The sequence below is a fragment of the Syzygium oleosum genome, unplaced genomic scaffold, assembly GCF_021117445.2.
Source record: "Syzygium oleosum isolate NSW1041296 unplaced genomic scaffold, Sole_v2.1 Sole_v2.38, whole genome shotgun sequence".
NCBI lineage: Eukaryota > Viridiplantae > Streptophyta > Magnoliopsida > Myrtales > Myrtaceae > Syzygium > Syzygium oleosum.
The window spans coordinates 1,119,005-1,136,265 of NW_026607522.1; the positions used below are offsets into that span (position 1 = coordinate 1,119,005).

A 17,261-nucleotide genomic window follows, 5' to 3' on the forward strand; every position below is an offset into this window, starting at 1 on the left:
ACGTGAAATCGGGAACTGAACCGATATTCACAGTCGGAACCGTGAACCGTCCAGAGTAGGCCAATTCAGTGTGGTTCCTTTGCTCACCCCTAGATTTAAGGCTCTTCTCAAGATATCAATTTCTAATATTGAACCAAAGAGATTATGTGATATATTTAAGATAGGAAATTAGGATGCCTCTCCATTCCCTCCCTTATGACCGAAATTTTGAGCACAAAATGCCTTGTTCCTTAATTTGATTAGGGAATGTAAGCTTACCGAGTTTAGCACTCCCCATGTGCACCTTACATGTGATCTTCAGCCAGTATGGATTTTCAATGGGCTTGGCCAAATTTCATGCTCTTGTAGGCTTAGTCCAAATAATTTTATTAAGCTCAAAGTCTCCATGCTTAAACCCATTCAGCACCGGTCCAATTAAAATGCAATTTATGTGAGCTTATCACTATAATTTTTCTAATATATAGATGCAAATTAATATTATCTTTGTTTAGGGTAATGGTCGATCCCTAATTTTTATGTAGTAAAACGATTAAATGGAGTCATCAAAATTTAGATATCGACACTATCAATGATCCATCTACCTTTACTAAAATTGCAACATTGCTTGTCCACTTTTCTCGATCATAAGTAACCATTGTACATTTTAATAATGTCTTCTTATGTGGTGTCAATGTGACTTATGTGGTGCCAATGACTTCTTATGCTTAGAAAGCACACATGTTTGCACGGTGCACATATGTACACAAGCGCACCTTCACGTGCACACGCACAGACGGAGGGTCTATAGAAATAGTGACCATGACGCAATAGTCGCTATCTCCTAGGATCGGAGTTACCATATTCAGGTAATGTCATCTCGTTCTGATAAAAGACACGTATTCATCATAATTTCCCGATAATTTTTCCCTTTTCAAAATTGTTTTGGCAAGAACAAGGACGAGACGACGTCTAGCTCCGGCGATGCTCATGCTCACACATCGCCACTGTCACCTTACCCCATGTTGCCATCGCCTCTTGCCCCCACCTCACTCGGTGAGGCAACCTAGCCATAGTCCGAGCCCCACGACACCGTTTGGTGACCCCAACACCTCCCTTGCGAGCTCAACGGTGCCAACGGTAGCCCCTCCCCCCACCTTGCTGCGTGTAGGACACTACTATCACCTAACATCTACATTGACTTTCTCATTAAGCTTTTCGACAAAATACCTAATTCGAATATACAACAAAAATCGCTTAGAGATCTAAATAAAGTATTTACAACCTTAGATGCAACATATCCAAAAAAAAAAAAAAAAGTCAAAGCCTTCGACTCACCTAATCCACAAAGATTACAACCTGCACCGGATATTGCCCCGGTTCACGTCCCCGTTCACTTGGCCTCTCCTTGAAAGCGTCTACGTTCGCACGTTCCCCTTGTTCAGTTCCAATTCATATAATAGAAGCCACGCACGATCCAATCTTATCTAAAGAAGAAGCAAGCAGTTCTGTCTCTCGATCTCTCTCGATATAGACATGGCTTCGACTGGTAAGATCGAAAAGACGGAGGAGGAATGGAGAGCTGTTCTTTCTCCCGAGCAGTTTCGGATCCTCCGCGCAAAGGGCACCGAGTAATTGTTCTCCATCTCTCTCTTTTTCCTTATGCGCAAATCGCTCGTTTATCTGGTGAATTGAGTCGATTCCAGCCTCGTCCTGTTTAATGGTCGAATTCCCAAGTTTTTTTCTTGGGGGGTTTGGCTTCCAGGGTTTGTGAATTTTCTTATTTGTTCCTTTGTTTGATGATTCATCGATTCTTGATTGTTCAATGGAGGTGGGAGTGTGGTGGGTCGGCGTGCTGTCGATTGATGGAACCAAAACTGTTTCAACAGCTCGGACTCTGATGAAGTTGGGTTTTAGAATGATTACAGAAGCGAAGATGGTTGTCCATTTGTGGAAGTTGAAAGTTTCAGATCTCAGAGAAATCTAAATTAGTGAAATGTGAGTTCGAATTGTGGAATATTTTATTGGTTTATACACACTGCGAAAGACCCGAAAAAAAGCTTGTGATGTATCTTCGAGGCTTGTAACATTTTAGGTTTCTGGGGAATGAAAAAGGAACAAGGGTCAAGGTGGAGTGTTTCAGTTGTATAAGATGGTGAGTCTGCATCTAAGTTGATATAGCAGATGATCTTGTCTTTGCAAATTCAGAACGTCTTTATATATAATTTTGTTGCTTGCGGTACAATCAAACAACAGAGCTGAGACACATCTGTTGGGTGCTCTACTGGGTACAAGTAGTTACTGCACCCCAAGAGACAGGCTGCTTACGCTTGTGCTTTAGAGTTCTGATTCAGCGAGTTGGGTCGTATTCAGTGAGAGTGGATCTTCAATTTGAATTTGGTACCGATGCTTCTTTTCCCACGAGCAAGCTGGAACTTTTATGACACGACAAGCTATCTCTCACTATGACGGGAACTCGTGAATTGTTATGTTAGGACTTTCACAGGCTGTAATCAGTGAATGTTTTTTTGTGGTCTTTCATTAAAAATCTGGAACAGATTGATAGATTTGGAGAATACCGTATGTTTGCGAGGATTAGATTTGATTTTTGTGCAGGTTGCGAGGCACGGGGGAGTACAACAAGTTCTTTGCTGAAGGTGTTTATGACTGTGCTGGATGTGGGACTCCGCTTTACAAGTCCACCACCAAGTTTGATTCTGGCTGTGGCTGGCCAGCTTTCTATGAGGGTTTCCCTGGTGCAATAAATCGCACCGTGAGTTCAATCTTTGGTTCAGTCTTTGTCGTGGTTGTCAATAATGTTGCCAATTGCACCTCTAACAAGAACTGTTTTTCAGCCGGACCCAGATGGAAGAAGAACTGAGATTACATGTGCAGCTTGTGGCGGGCACTTGGGCCATGTTTTCAAAGGCGAGGGATTTTCGACACCGACTGATGAACGCCATTGTGTCAACAGCGTTTCAATCAAATTTGCACCCGAGAAATCCTCGTGAAACTCGAGAACAGACTATGCTTGGATTTTAGTGAATAATGGAAGGCAAATATGGGACCTACTTATGGGTGATGAAAGGACATTATGGTTTTGCATAGAATGTGTTCTCTGTGATATAGTCCAGATGAGCGGAGTAGCTGGAGATTAAACTGAAGATTCCGCTTTGGCTTTGCTGTGAAACTGATTGAATTCTGGTTTCAGTAGTTGTTTCATCTGAGATTCCGAATCATCTAACTTCCACCTAACTGAGCATCTTAAGCATTATTGGCCCTCAAAAGTGCGACTACTGATCTGCAAATTGATTGTTTTGAATTTGTATCTAATCTAGAGAGACAGAGAATTAGGCAACATCGAATGGAGAAACGAAGCAAAAGAGCAACCAGATAGGTTGGAGACGTCCCAAAAGAAGATTGATTCAAAGCTTCAGAGGAAGTTAGTATTGCCCGGACTTATTCTGATAGGCAAATCACATATTACGAATACGTAACGACCACATAGCACTCTTTGAAGAACACTACTTGATTGGCTTTGCTCACCACATTGCTCATATAATGCATATGTCTTGCTTTAGAGGAGAAGAGCGGTAAGAACAAGTCTACGATCCCATCAATGAGACATGACGCCATGCATCCCCCCATCCAAATCTAAAAGAATGAGCTGTTAATTTTCTCCCAGTGTACAATGGCTTAACGAGTTGGCAAATTATCTAATTATACAGTTTCACGGTCACATGCCCCAATAGTGAAAACACCATCGGCAAGAGAATCCCAGCACTTTGCCTTTATCAGTTTTTCTTCATGCTCTGCTTCCTCATTCGGTCTGAGACTGTAGTACAACAAGCGCAGTTCGTGGAGATCAGATGTTTTTGAGATTTTTGCAATCAAATTGTGTGCGACTGAGGGATGGCCATGTCGAAACTTAGGCATAAGTCTAACATTTTCTACTCTATTCTCATCGATGGTGATAGAAAACGAAGACATGGTCAGGTTAAAGAGAAACACAACCGCCATCGACAGGAGATGGATCACATAACCTAGACTAGAAGCGCAAGCAATTTCCAGGGAAGAGTGACAGCTCCTTCATTTGGTTAACTACAAAGGAAAAGCATGCCGTGAATCCGTGACAAGAGGTTTAGGCAGAATATGTCATGTACAAAAATGAATTCTACAGTGTCTTCTCAGCCCATTGACCTCAATTGAAGATAAATAACTCGAGCTTAGTGCAGTATTCGTCCGGTTCCAGGGGGATTAATCAAAATTCACTGGAGAATATTGTTCAGAGACCACGCCTTCGAAACAAATTAGAAGCGAGAGCATTCCTAAAAAGTTAGCATGCATCTTTGGAATGAGACAGCGTGTCTTAGCCTCTTTTGCGCTCCCTCCTCGTAACTCCTTCCACTTCTTCCCGCGACAGAGAATACAGCCTGACCTTCACAAAAGAATCACGACATGGAAGGTGGCACTTAGGATCAAAGGACCTATTTTGACATGGCCAATCAGCCTGCCTCTTGCTGCCTCACTCGGGTTATCCAAAGCATGGTAAGGGCATTAAGCTCGTGAAGGTGGTCATGACTACACTTCTACGTTGATGTTCAATGAAATTTGTTCGATACTATAGAACGCAAAGGAGTGCAAACCCATGGACAAAAGGAGCTGAGAACACCAAAAAACGACTCATTCAGAAGACTAAGCAACTACAACGTGAATCAATGCATTCATCCCAAGTAATTTCCCACTCTATAAGTATGTCGAACCAGCTTCAACAGTTACGAAAACAGAAGACACCATTTCCTTCAAATGCTATCTTGTTTGCTCTTTCCAAATCTGCTAACCTGCGCAGAGCATTCTTGTCCAAGGACAACAAAGGAGATGTCTCACATTCTCTTTTGCATAGAAAGCATCTATTGACTAGCATATTCCCCCTTTTTCGCAGATTTTTATGGGGAGAATTGGATCGCTAAGTTCTCAAATTAAGTAAAAAAAAAGACACACGAGACTCTTTTTGCAGACTCTAGTTGCCTCCTAGCAAGTGTCAAATCCTATACCTGCTGGTATTCCTGATAAAAAAAAAAATTAGAACAAGTTCTTTGCAGGTATTTTATAATGTTGCGACACACCAGTTCACAAGTCCACATCCAAGTTTGGTTCGGTTGCAGCGGGCTAGCTATCTAGGGGGTGTACCGAGAGCAATCGTGCTGTGATGTGATCTTTCATCTACATTGTTTTTGGTCAAAATCAATGTTTTGAATATTGCACCTACAAAAAGAACAGATTCACAGCTGAACCCAGATGGAAGAACAACTGAGATTAAGCATGCAGCTTGTGGTTGGCATTCGGGCCATGTTTTCGAAGGCAAGGTGCTTCTGACTCCGATTGCCGGACGGCACTGTGCCAACACTGTTTCAATAAACTTTGTGTCTGAGAAATCCTCATGAACCTCGAGAACAACAGGCGTATCCTCAGAAATTTGACAACAATGGAAGACTAAATGGGACTTCTTGTTGGAGATAACAGGAAAATGGAGTGTAATTACCAAGTCCCTCGACTCCCACTGTTGCGTTAATCGTGTCTTATTGCAACAAAGAACGAAATTATGTTGTATTCTGGCATGTACTTAACCTAAGATGAGTAAAGGCAGATTTTTCGTTTGGTTTTCCATTTGAGTAAATGGGAGATTACACTGGTGTATGTTAGACAGTATTGGATGCAGTGGCCACTATTAGGAATAACCAACAATTGGCTTAGCTTTGATGTGAATTTTATTGAATTCTGGTTACCACAGTAGCCCAGTGCCTATAAAACTCCAGCATCTGTACTCGTGAAAGTGGCAAGCAATGAGCACACAGGTCTACTAAGACAAAAACCAATGTGCATTTGCATATCAAGCTCATTTGGAGGACCAGGCCGAGCATAACCTCGCAAAGATCTCTACCCGTAAAATGGTTGATATTAATAGGGACAAAAATTGGCTTCCTTCATCTCCTGGAATAAAGAAAAACACAACGGACTTTATGTGAGAACAGTAATATATTCTACAATCATCCGTTCCTCAGTTTTAACAAAGATCTGCTCACAAGCCGCATACATTTTCCTAAACCTCATGTTACTGGTTTCAAGCCCTGCGACCTTCCAAGGGAAGCTTCAACCTCAGCCAATAATTCATATGCTAAACCATGAACTGGTCATATCTTTTGATTTGCAACAGCTTCAAACACATCGTTGAGATGCAATATTGGAGTCATCATCTTAGGATATCCACCTAACAAAATGTCTAACCAATAAAGGCCCTTAAAGGTACAACTCTCATGATTCCGAAATAATTTTCAAGCTGTATTCAAACTAGAGATAAGCAAAGAAAGAGGTATTATAGGCAGCAAAGCAAAAGAGGGACAATAAATAGAGAGAAAAAGTTGAACAATCTACAGTAGAACAGCAACAAGGGCAAGCCTAAGAATCCCACCAAGGAGAATACGCATGTATGTCCCCATTCAACAGAGGAGGAACGGATCGATATTCAGTACAAGATATTCACTTTGTAAGAAAAACTGACTGCATTCGGATGACACACCTTCAGACACCACATGCACCAGGAGTTTCATCCTCAATATTTGAAGGAGGCTTATTTTTTAGGAGTTCCAGCACTAAACTCCATCAATTTTCTGATATCTCCTGCTTCTTTATTAAACATAAAACGATAACATAAATGCCAAATGTGGACATATGGATGCATCATACATTTTATGATGGAAGGCATGTGACTTCGAATTTCCAATGCCACCACATCAAAACTTAAGTAGAAATCTGAGAGTCCAAAACCGATAAACAAAAGGAGAAATCAAAAGGACCATCAACTCCAACATCTCATTCATATCAAGCATAATGAGATGGGATAGCCTGATTCTACTCGCCGATTTCAGCGGGAAAGCAAAGACTGCAGGAGCCGCCTCAAAGGGTTTATCAAAGAGGAAGATCTCAGCTTGCCGAATTCTTCAGGCAGATGTCATATGAACAAAATCAAGAATATTCGACCATGACCCTCGATTCCAGATACACAAGCCGTGCTTATTGCTCCATCAATGGAATCAAATTAACTAACTTCTCTAATAAACATCCAATACAGGAAGAATTCCCAAAAAAAAGGTCAACTTTCTGCTTCCTGAAGGTCAATCAATACAAGATAAACAAAATCTTGCTAATCCCACAGTTCACAATTCAGTAGTCAGTATTTCTTAGCCCTTTAGAACACAAAAGCAAGCGGAGCGGTTCAATGTCCAACCTCACTCGAATCTTCATTTCCTTCCTCTGCCACTCCTCTTCTCATTGCACGCCTTGAGAGCTTGCACTTCTATTGACCATGTCAAACAACACAAAGGCACAATCGCCGTCATCAGATGCATCGCTAATTCATCAACGTAAATTTCGCGACAATCCCATCTACGGCGTACCTTTTTGACACGATTTCCAGTTTCTGTCGTGGTTGACAAGACAATCCTGAAGATACCCACGTAGGATTTTCATCACCAGAAGCAGCGGAAGGGAATCATCCGGGAGGTTTAGGGTTCTTCAGAACACACGTACCTGCAACGAAAGGTATAGAGAAGAGCACTCTCGGAGCTGCTTCACGTTCTCGTCATCCTCGTCGGCGTCCCTCTGGTGGATCGGCGGCGGCGGCGGCGACGGCGGAACTTGCCCGCCGGCTAACGGCGGCGATGAGGCCATGGTTGGATCGTCAAATAGAATAGCTCATTGGGAAAAATGAATACCTAAGTTTGAGTTTGGTTACTTTTTTATGGGCTTCGCAAAGCCCGGTCCATTTAATACATGAGATCCCGAAACCCGTCCGATTGCAATCTTTACTAAGATGCCCCGCCACTGGCGCGAAAAAAGTTTGATTATTTTGTTCTACCATGTTGATATGACACATACTAGCAAAATGTATACACATTGCGTGTGCGTGAAAAACTTAGGCTTCGCTTATTTGCTTGCAAAATAAATTCTAAGAAAATTTTTCGGAAAATTCACATTGAAACATAAGAAAGACGAGTTCCCAATGGCTAATAGAAATTTGAGTGGCCGGTGAGCTAGGGGTGAATTGAGCCGTCCTTCCTTATGAACTTATGCGAGACAAGATTCACGTAAGAATTCATTAAAAAAATCTAGATATTCGAGCGACTGCACCGAAACATCTAAATATTCGAGCTTGACTCGACTTCGTCGTGATTAGAGACATAGATGGACTCGATTTCAAACTCGAATTTAATAAGCTCAAAGTAAAGTATATATAATTTTAGGCATTTCTATCACAAGTATATCAGTTTGAGATTTTTTGTGATAAAACAATTAGTTCGAGATAAATTTGTCACAGGTGTACCAGTTTGGGATTTTTCGTAGTATTAACCCTAAAAAAATCCTTTTTGAAAAATCACTTTTAAGGAATATGTTTTCCCCTTTTTCGGTTAGGAAATTAATTTTCCTAATTTTAAATATGCATATTTTCTTTAACCATGCATCATTCTTCATTGACCGATTATTTTCAGCAAACCAAATACGTAAAAGTTTAGAAAATTAATTCGCTCACTCAAACAAACACACCTTTAATATTACAATGAAATTAGAGAGTCCTGACCTTATACAGCATTCTTCCAGCAATCAATGGTGCAATTCGATTTCTTGAGGTCAACTGTTCCATGGGATCTCCTGTGCTCGTGTTTTTGGAAATTTAATGCGGACTCTTCCTCAGATATGGTAGTAAAGTAACTATGTGAAAAGGCTCTTTATCTGAATTTTTTTCTAACTGAAAGCTTGTTAATATTCTTTTTTGTCAATTTCTCACTGTGGTACTTCAACAAGGATCATTGACTTGTATGATTAATTTCCGAATTGAGCTTCATTGACCGACTCGACAAAACCGAGTGCCTTTCTTATGTTTCTTAAGAAACAAAAATATAATGGGATGTCGAATCCGATATAAACAATGAGTTTTGCTACTAGCATAATAGTTTCGGGGGATTGTGAGAATAATAATATGATGAGAGGCGCAAATCCTAAAAGGGATGGATCTCATAACGATTTTTAATTATTTATTATTTATTTTTTGTGATCCAGAATAAGTTGTTAATCTCATAGAAGATTAATGTCAGTTATCTAATCATTTCTCGTAAACAATCTCACGCAATGCAACTTAGTATGGGAGTCTCATTATCTGAGATACATGCTATAAATACATTGTTAACCCGGTTCCTAATAACCTATACTTTTGAGGAAAAAAAAATGTTTGTTTACATAGTATCAGAGCAAAAGTCGAGAGTTCGTATCCCGGTACTTCCTCTCAAACTTCATTTTCCTGATGTGTTCACAACTCAGCTCACGCAAAATTGGAGTCATTCACCTTTCATAGAGTAGATTCTTGATGCGTACGCGAGACTACCTTCCATGCGGCAGGCTTTCGATACTAGGAACACTTTGAAAACGTTTTAAGGATCTGGTGGCTGAAGGTATTCAGTTCAAATCGTGTTCCCCGCGCGGCTGAAGGCTTCTAATTATGGAACACTTGGAAAATTTACGACGATTTGGGTGGCCGATGGCTTTCATTTCAGATCGGTTCGTGGTGGCTGAGTTCTTTCGCACTAAGGAACACTTTGAAAATCTATAATGATCTAGGTTGCGGATGACTTTCGATCCAAATCGTGTTCTCCTGGCCGAAGGTTTTCGCTCTCAGAAACACTTAAGAAAAATTTTGAAGGATGTAGGTGGTCGACGACTAGGGAATAATGAAAATTTAAGTCATCCCATTAAGATTCAAAATGGTAAATTAAAGATGATAGACCACTTGAGGTGAATTCCTCCCTCGTTACAAATGGTCCTAAATGGATCGTGCAACATAACACAACCTTGAGTCTTGACTATTAGATCGTACAAGTCCTAGAGTTTGCTTGCTTGCTTTTCTTCATCTTTTTGTAATGGAATTGGCTACAGCTTATTTTTCTTTGGGATAAATGCACTGAAAGTCTTAAAATTTATCAGGAAAGTGTAATCGAATCCTAAAACTTTCAAAAAATGCAACTTATCGCGAAAGTGCAATCGAATCCTAAAACTTTTAAAAAATTTAATCAACGGAAAGACTTGTTTGGACCAAATTTGATTAGTTTTAGGACTTGATTGCACTTTTAAAACTTTTAGAACTCAATTGCATTTTCGTCATTTGCATTTTTGTGACAAGTTTTATGACTTAATTATATTTTTTGAAAATTTTAGGACATAATTGTACTATCACAATAAGTCTAAGACTTCTAATGCACTTATCCATTTTTCTTTTATAATGACGAAAAGGCTATTTTATGTAAAGCTCCGCGCTGAATCAAATAACCTACAAAAATGACATTGCGTGAACTAGTTCTTTTCATTTATAAAGTTCACTGTTAATGGAGCCAAAAGTTACAAGTACAACCTTATGGTAAGACTCAAGCCCGTCTGTTTGTTCTAATCTCTTATTGAAATGGCTACTTTTGGGCATGAAGGCTTTGTATCATTGTTTGAAAGCCGGTAGATCAGCATGATACTTGGTGATCCACCCTTTTATAATCTCAACCTCCATTTTTCGTTGCCTGACCAACCATTTTGGATCAGTTTGGTCTGCTACAAGTATGTCCAGACAATGAGAACCTGCATAATATGTAGCCACAATATTAGGGGATTGTTTGAATTGGCTTTTACCTTTTATTTTTCACTTAATTTAGATCTTACAGCGCACTCATATCGACTTTTTGTAAACAAAAAGGAATCTGATATACCTGAAACTAATGCAAATAGGTACATGCTTGGTTATGGAATAACCTCTTGATTTATCCACTAAATCAAGATTGTGAAAGTATGTATACCTTTTTGTGTATAGATAGCGATGATAGTGTCTGAAATGTTCTTGAGGACCCTGAGTAAAATAAAGAAATTGTTAAACCAAACTAAATGGAAATTTCGAATCTTCTGCAAGTAAATTTGTGAAGTTTCTATACCCGCCACTACTGTAAGGATCTCGAAGTCCATTTGAGAAAATAATGTTGCTGCCAAACTTCCGAAGAACCTGTTCTATATCCTGCAATTTTTTAACAAGAGAAACAAGTGAACAGCAAAGACTTGAAGGTTTTTCAATGATCTTTAGATGCATGGATATCAATTTCATTTAACGACAAAATATCAAGGCCATATCTTTGTGAAAAATCACTGAAAATCATACATGACCGCCGTAATAAGTGGTGATCCAATGCAGCCGAGGCACGACGCCATACGAGCTGTTGCATCGATCATTGAAGGTGCTCAAGTTGAAAGGATTTGCTTGAAACATAGAATTGTTGGTAATGCCTACGCCCATCATCATCTCGCTGCATCTCTGCAAACAGCTCTCTCTTTCAGTCCAAGCGAAACGAGGCGATTTAATTACAGAATTGCATTAGGACATCTCCTGACCATGATAATTGCGGAAACAAAGATCGTTTATGGGATGAGCGTATTCAATTCATCCTACTTGGACGTAAATGTTGTACAAGTTTCTCGTACCCTAAGGATATATAAAATGCAAGCAATACATACTTACGACAGATGATGAAACAGCCTGCACAAAATACTTTTTTGTAAAGTACTTTTTTCGTAAATTTGTATAGCCTAGACAAACCCGTGATCGTCTTTAATGGTCAAAATGAGCAATGTTTGACCTATATATGTTTGATTTACAAAAGTTAGTTCCTTGAAGCAAATGGATCATATCGAAGAACCAACGATTTGTCACTTCACTCAATAAACCAAATGAAACTGTAGAGTAATATACCTGCCACCCCCAACCCAACTTGGTTTGAGAAGGGGTAGTGCCGGTGGGAGGAGCGATGTAGCATGTGGAGTTTCCATGCGAGGCAACGACGCCTGCAAATATTTTTTCAAGAATGTTTGTTTCAGAAGTATTTCCTCCATCAATGCCTTTGCACATTACTTCCACTGGATATGTTGGTGGATCATCATATTGAGCTGCTCCCGCGTACTGTAATATCAGATAGTTCTTCAGCTCATCCCCACTCTCCAAAGGCCTAAGTCACCCAAAGAACATTCAAAACAAGTGCTAGTTAAACGTCAATTTAGCTTCGAACATTGATGACACGTTATCGACTCGAGCGACCAAAAAAGTCGTTAAGTAGCACATATGTGTGATCTCACTTAGTCGTGAGATTGTCACACACATAATATATAAACGATGCATATAAAGACATACCTACAAGTTTTGAAGATCTTACTTAATCGTAAGAGGCCACCAGGTTCAGAAGCAACTCTATCGATCTCCGCCCACGAGTCCCTTATAGTTTGGTAGCAAGTCTTGCTAGCTTCCTGTGTAAACCATCCAAGGCAGAGCACGAGTTATAAAAGAAACATTAAGGTCCCAAAGATTGCTCGAGGGATATGTGCATCCGTCTTTCTCACTAAAGTCCTGTTTTCAAATTACCACACTAGCACATTCTCTTTGTACCAACCTTTCGGTGGGAGACTGCCTTATCTAATGGATATGCAAATTGGGTACCCGAAAAATCTTGGGCGATCCGTTATTAGAACGAAAAGAAAAGATTAGGAGGAGTGTGATTACCATGAAGTCCTTGGTGACTACCGAAAAGTAACCATCCTGTGGGGTAATGCCGTCAAAGTACAGTATCGGAGCAGACGAGGCCAGAGCTCCAAAGGCCAAATGCGGATACTTTAGCCGGAACCACGAAGCAAGCACTGAAATCCCCATAAGCTAGCCATCAACAATTTGATAAATTGAATGAATTACATTTCTTTCTTGAAAAAAAATCCTATTTTCCTTGAGTCCTTGACAATGAAGGTAGTAACAGCTCATCGTTCCGGCATAATTGAAAATGGTGTTGTAGCTATGCGCGTGCCACATAGGTGAGACGAAACCCCATTTTTTTCTCTTATATATAGAGATTATTGAGTGTTTAATTTTTCCTATATGCATGAGAAGCTTCAATTGTATATATGTACATGTTTTGACAATGTATTGATAAGTGTTCTATCAACTTTTTTATCAATTCTAATATAAAGTTGTAGGGAAAATTTTCCAAAAAGTCCTAAAAATATTGCACTTTGGCCAATTCAATCTTAAATATTTCAATTGTGCCAATTGAGTCCTAAACTTTTTCACGTTTTGCCAATTGAGTCCATCTGGCCAATTTTAACCAGAAATCGCTAACATGGACACCGATAGTGCCACGTAGAATAGTCAGCGCTGTCATTGATAATTTTTTATAATTTTTTTAAGAAAAATTTGATTTTTTTATAATTTTTTCTTTATTCTTTTTCTTTCTTAAGTCCGGCAAGGGCTGGCCGGTCCTCGCCCATCACTGGTGAGGGCCGGTCAACCCTCACCTACCAAAGGCGAGAGTTGGCCAACCCTTGCCAGGCTTGGAAGGAAAAAAGAAAAAGAAAGAAAGAAAGAAAAAAGAAGAAAAAAATAAAAATAAAAATTCCGAAATTTTTAAAAAATTATAAAGATTATCCACGTCGGTGTTAGGACGTCAGCGATTTCCGGCTAAAATTGATCAGATGGACTTAATTAGCAAAACGTGAAAAGATTCATGACTTAATTAGCAAAATTAAAAGGTTTAAGATCAAATTGGTAAAAGTGCAATAGGTTAAAGATATTTTGGACAATTTTCCCTAAAATCGCACGGACTTTTGAAAAGCAATCAAACATTCCATAGGTTTGTGGACACTACTAATATTCGTAGGCTATATATACGCACTAATTCTACTTACTTCCTCCGTATGATCCTCCCACGACAATCACAGGACAATCTTTAGCCTTTAGCTCCTCCTTCATGTATCTGATAATAGCTGCGTAGTCGGCCAAAGCTTGGGACGAGGTAAAGTATCCACGAGCATTAGGGTCTTTAAGGGCTTCTTCCAAGCTCATACCAAATGGGATTGACGTACCATAGTACCGATGCTGAACAGGGAAAAGTATTTCACCAAAATTAAAACGAATCTAATTACGTATTAGACGACTAAATAGATCAAACCGTTCATGCATGGACCCAAAAAAAACGATGATCAAATCCAAATGTGATACCTCGATATAAACTAATAAAGCTTTGAATTGAGCAGCGTTCTCTGGTAGAAACCCGATCGCCTCTAGGTCGTTCTCGATCGGCTCTTCGGCACCGAGGTAAATGAAGATCGGAGCGCTAGAATTGGCACCGCCCCAGTACTTGGAGTTGATCAAGTACCGTTGTTTGAAGGTGGTGTAGCTCTCGGGTCGATAGTTGAAGTGATCGAGCGTTTGGTTGAAGAAGAAAGTTTCGAAATCATTGGTTAAGGGTACCGGAACCCTGCGTTTGGGATCTTGGAGGGTTTTCTCACGGTGTAAACTCAGGCTTGGAAAATCGAACTTCTGCGCACAGACGGGAGCTGCGGATGAAACGAAAAGGATAATCAAAGAGAGCCAAGAAAGAGTCATCGCCTGAGGAGATGAAAGAAAATTTTTTGTGATGAATTCAAAACTAAATAGGACAATGAAATGAGAGAGTGTCATGACCTTATATAGCAAATTTGCCAGCAATGGATTATGCAATTCCTTGGGGTCTTTTGTGTTCGAATTCTTGTATAATTCAAAAAAGGGTCAATAGTTGGGTTCTTAATCACAAAGACAGCTAACACTTCCTGGTGCATCTTTCATGTATGTATCCCTATTTCATGTCTTGATGATGAATTTGGAGAAGAAACTTAATGAGGATTCTTCCTCAGTGATGGTAATAACTATGTGAAGGCTCTTTCACTGAGTTTTTCCTAATTAAGCTTATTAATAATCATTTTGTTAGATTTCCAATGTGGACATCGGGAAGGAGCATTAACTTGTATAATTAATTTCGGAATCAAGCTTCATTGACTGACTCAACAAAATAGGGAAAATTATTTAAAAAGTCCTAAATTTATTGCAATTGTGACAATTTAATCCTAATTTTTTTTTTTGTCAATTGAGTCATAAAGCTTTTGCACTTATGCCAATTGAGTCCATCTGGCCAACTTTAGACGAAAATCAATGATGTGGACGCAGGCCGTCCTACATTACAAGATCAGCGCTAATGTAGATAATTTTTAATAATATTTAATCTTTTTCCAATTTTTTATTGAGTTATTTATTTATTTTTCCCCTTTTTTCTGTTCTTCTCTTTTCTTTCTTTACTTTTCTCTTCTTTATTTTTTTTATTTTTTATTTTTTTCCTCTGCTAGCCATCACCGGGCCTTGTCGATGGCCAAAGACCTCCGCCGGCCTCAAGCGAGGACCGCCCTTAATGAGGATTCTTCCTCAATGATGGTAATAACTATGTGAAGGCTCTTTCACTGAGTTTTTCGTAATTAAGCTTATTCATAATCTTTTTGTCAGATTTCCAATGTGGACATCGGGAAGGAGCATTAACTTGTATAATTAATTTCGGAATCAAGCTTCATTGACTGACTCAACAAAATAGGGAAAATTATTTAAAAAGTCCTAAATGTATTGCAATTGTGACAATTTAATCCTAATTTTTTTTTTGTCAATTGAGTTATAAAGCTTTTGCACTTATGCCAATTGAGTCAATCTTGCCAACTTTAGACGAAAATCGCTGATGTGGACGCAGGTCGTCCTACATTACAAGATCACCGCTAACGTAGATAATTTTTAATAATATTTAATCTTTTTTCCAATTTTTTATTGAGTTATTTATTTATTTTTCCACTTTTTTCTGTTCTTCTCTTTTCTTTCTTTACTTTTCTCTTCTTTACTTTTTTTATTTTTTATTTTTTCCCTCTGCTAGCCATCATCGGGCCTTGTCGATGGCCAAAGACCTCCGCCGGCCTCAAGCGAGGACTGCCCTTAATGAGGATTCTTCCTCAGTGATGGTAATAACTATGTGAAGGCTCTTTCACAGAGTTTTTCCTAATTAAGCTTATTAATAATCTTTTTGTCAGATTTCCAATGTGGACATCGGGAAGGAGCATTAACTTGTATAATTAATTTCGGAATCAAGCTTCATTGACTGACTCAACAAAATAGGGAAAATTATTTAAAAAGTCCTAAATTTATTGCAATTGTGACAATTTAATCTTAATTTTTTTTTTTGTCAATTGAGTCATAAAGCTTTTGTACTTATGCCAATTGAGTCCATCTTGCCAACTTTAAATGAAAATCGCTGATGTGGACACAGGCCGTCCTACATTACAAGATCAGCGCTAACGTAGATAAATTTTAATAATATTTAATCTTTTTTCGAATTTTTTATTGAGTTATTTATTTTTTTTCCCTTTTTTTCTGTTCTTCTCTTTTCTTTCTTTACTTTTCTCTTCTTTACTTTTTTTATTTTTTATTTTTTCCCTCTGCTAGCCATCACCGGGCCTTGTCGATGGCCAAAGACCTCCGCCGGCCTCAAGCGAGGACCGCCCTTAATGAGGATTCTTCCTCAATGATGGTAATAACTATGTGAAGGCTCTTTCACTGAGTTTTTCGTAATTAAGCTTATTAATAATCTTTTTGTCAGATTTCCAATGTGGACAACGGGAAGAAGCATTAACTTGTATAATTAATTTCGGAATCAAGCTTCATTGATTGACTCAACAAAATAGGGAAAATTATTTAAAAAGTCCTAAATTTATTGCAATTGTGACAATTTAATCCTAATTTTTTTTTGTCAATTGAGTCATAAAGCTTTTGCACTTATGCCAATTGAGTCCATATTGCCAACTTTAGACGAAAATCGCTGATGTGGACGCAGGCCGTCCTACATTACAAGATCAGCGCTAACGTAGATAATTTTTAATAATATTTAATCTTTTTTCGAATTTTTTATTGAGTTATTTATTTATTTTTCCCTTTTTTCTGTTCTTCTCTTTTCTTTCTTTACTTTTCTCTTCTTTACTTTTTTTATTTTTTATTTTTTCCCTCTGCTAGCCATCACCGGGCCTTGTCGATGGCCAAAGACCTCCGCCGGCCTCAAGCGAGGACCGCCCTTAATGAGGATTCTTCCTCAATGATGGTAATAACTATGTGAAGGCTCTTTCACTGAGTTTTTCCTAATTAAGCTTATTAATAATCTTTTTGTTAGATTTCCAATGTGGACATCGGGAAGGAGCATTAACTTGTATAATTAATTTCGGAATCAAGCTACATTGACTGACTCAACAAAATAGGGAAAATTATTTAAAAAGTCCTAAATGTATTGCAATTGTGACAATTTAATCCTAATTTTTTTTTGTCAATTGAGTCA

The 17,261-nt window shown here is 38.8% G+C and overlaps 3 protein-coding genes across 3 annotated transcripts; 1 reads left to right on the plus strand and 2 right to left on the minus strand.

Annotated features, from left to right (window-relative positions):
- The first annotated feature begins 1,307 nt into the window (after positions 1 to 1,307).
- Positions 1,308 to 3,231, plus strand: LOC130135820 (peptide methionine sulfoxide reductase B5-like). The gene is made up of 3 exons (XM_056305599.1): positions 1,308 to 1,607; positions 2,593 to 2,749; positions 2,832 to 3,231. Exons 1-3 carry the CDS (start codon positions 1,513 to 1,515, stop codon positions 2,985 to 2,987), a joined length of 408 nt encoding a protein of 135 aa, XP_056161574.1. The 5' UTR covers positions 1,308 to 1,512; the 3' UTR covers positions 2,988 to 3,231.
- A 3,648-nt stretch (positions 3,232 to 6,879) lies between these two features.
- On the minus strand, positions 6,880 to 7,741 carry LOC130135858 (uncharacterized). Its single transcript, XM_056305668.1, has 3 exons — positions 7,564 to 7,741; positions 7,431 to 7,476; positions 6,880 to 7,330 (listed from the first exon to the last, which is right to left on the minus strand). Exons 1-3 carry the CDS (start codon positions 7,702 to 7,704, stop codon positions 7,275 to 7,277), a joined length of 243 nt encoding a protein of 80 aa, XP_056161643.1. The 5' UTR covers positions 7,705 to 7,741; the 3' UTR covers positions 6,880 to 7,274.
- A 2,769-nt stretch (positions 7,742 to 10,510) lies between these two features.
- Positions 10,511 to 14,476, minus strand: LOC115691362 (uncharacterized). The gene is made up of 9 exons (XM_030617968.2): positions 14,090 to 14,476; positions 13,777 to 13,966; positions 12,605 to 12,738; positions 12,239 to 12,351; positions 11,804 to 12,056; positions 11,216 to 11,368; positions 10,995 to 11,074; positions 10,863 to 10,912; positions 10,511 to 10,647 (listed from the first exon to the last, which is right to left on the minus strand). The coding sequence occupies exons 1-9, from the start codon at positions 14,474 to 14,476 to the stop codon at positions 10,511 to 10,513; spliced, it is 1,497 nt and encodes a 498-aa protein (XP_030473828.1).
- Positions 14,477 to 17,261: the final 2,785 nt, after the last annotated feature.

What these genes read in the sequence shown, in the direction of transcription:
- LOC130135820 (XM_056305599.1), top strand. Translation starts at nt 1,513, where the DNA reads ATGGCTTCGACTGGTAAGATCGAAAAGACGGAGGAGGAATGGAGAGCT. An exon ending in CTCCGCGCAAAGGGCACCGA is followed by an intron (nt 1,608 to 2,592) that starts GTAATTGTTCTC and finishes ATTTTTGTGCAG; the next exon opens with GTTGCGAGGCACGGGGGAGT. An exon ending in CTGGTGCAATAAATCGCACC is followed by an intron (nt 2,750 to 2,831) that starts GTGAGTTCAATC and finishes ACTGTTTTTCAG; the next exon opens with CCGGACCCAGATGGAAGAAG.
- LOC130135858 (XM_056305668.1), bottom strand. Translation starts at nt 7,704, where the DNA reads ATGGCCTCATCGCCGCCGTTAGCCGGCGGGCAAGTTCCGCCGTCGCCG. An exon ending in CTCTATACCTTTCGTTGCAG is followed by an intron (nt 7,477 to 7,563) that starts GTACGTGTGTTC and finishes GGGTATCTTCAG; the next exon opens with GATTGTCTTGTCAACCACGA. An exon ending in CTGGAAATCGTGTCAAAAAG is followed by an intron (nt 7,331 to 7,430) that starts GTACGCCGTAGA and finishes CATGGTCAATAG; the next exon opens with AAGTGCAAGCTCTCAAGGCG.
- LOC115691362 (XM_030617968.2), bottom strand. Translation starts at nt 14,476, where the DNA reads ATGACTCTTTCTTGGCTCTCTTTGATTATCCTTTTCGTTTCATCCGCA. An exon ending in TAGTCACCAAGGACTTCATG is followed by an intron (nt 12,352 to 12,604) that starts GTAATCACACTC and finishes TGGTTTACACAG; the next exon opens with GAAGCTAGCAAGACTTGCTA. An exon ending in GATCCTTACAGTAGTGGCGG is followed by an intron (nt 10,913 to 10,994) that starts GTATAGAAACTT and finishes TATTTTACTCAG; the next exon opens with GGTCCTCAAGAACATTTCAG.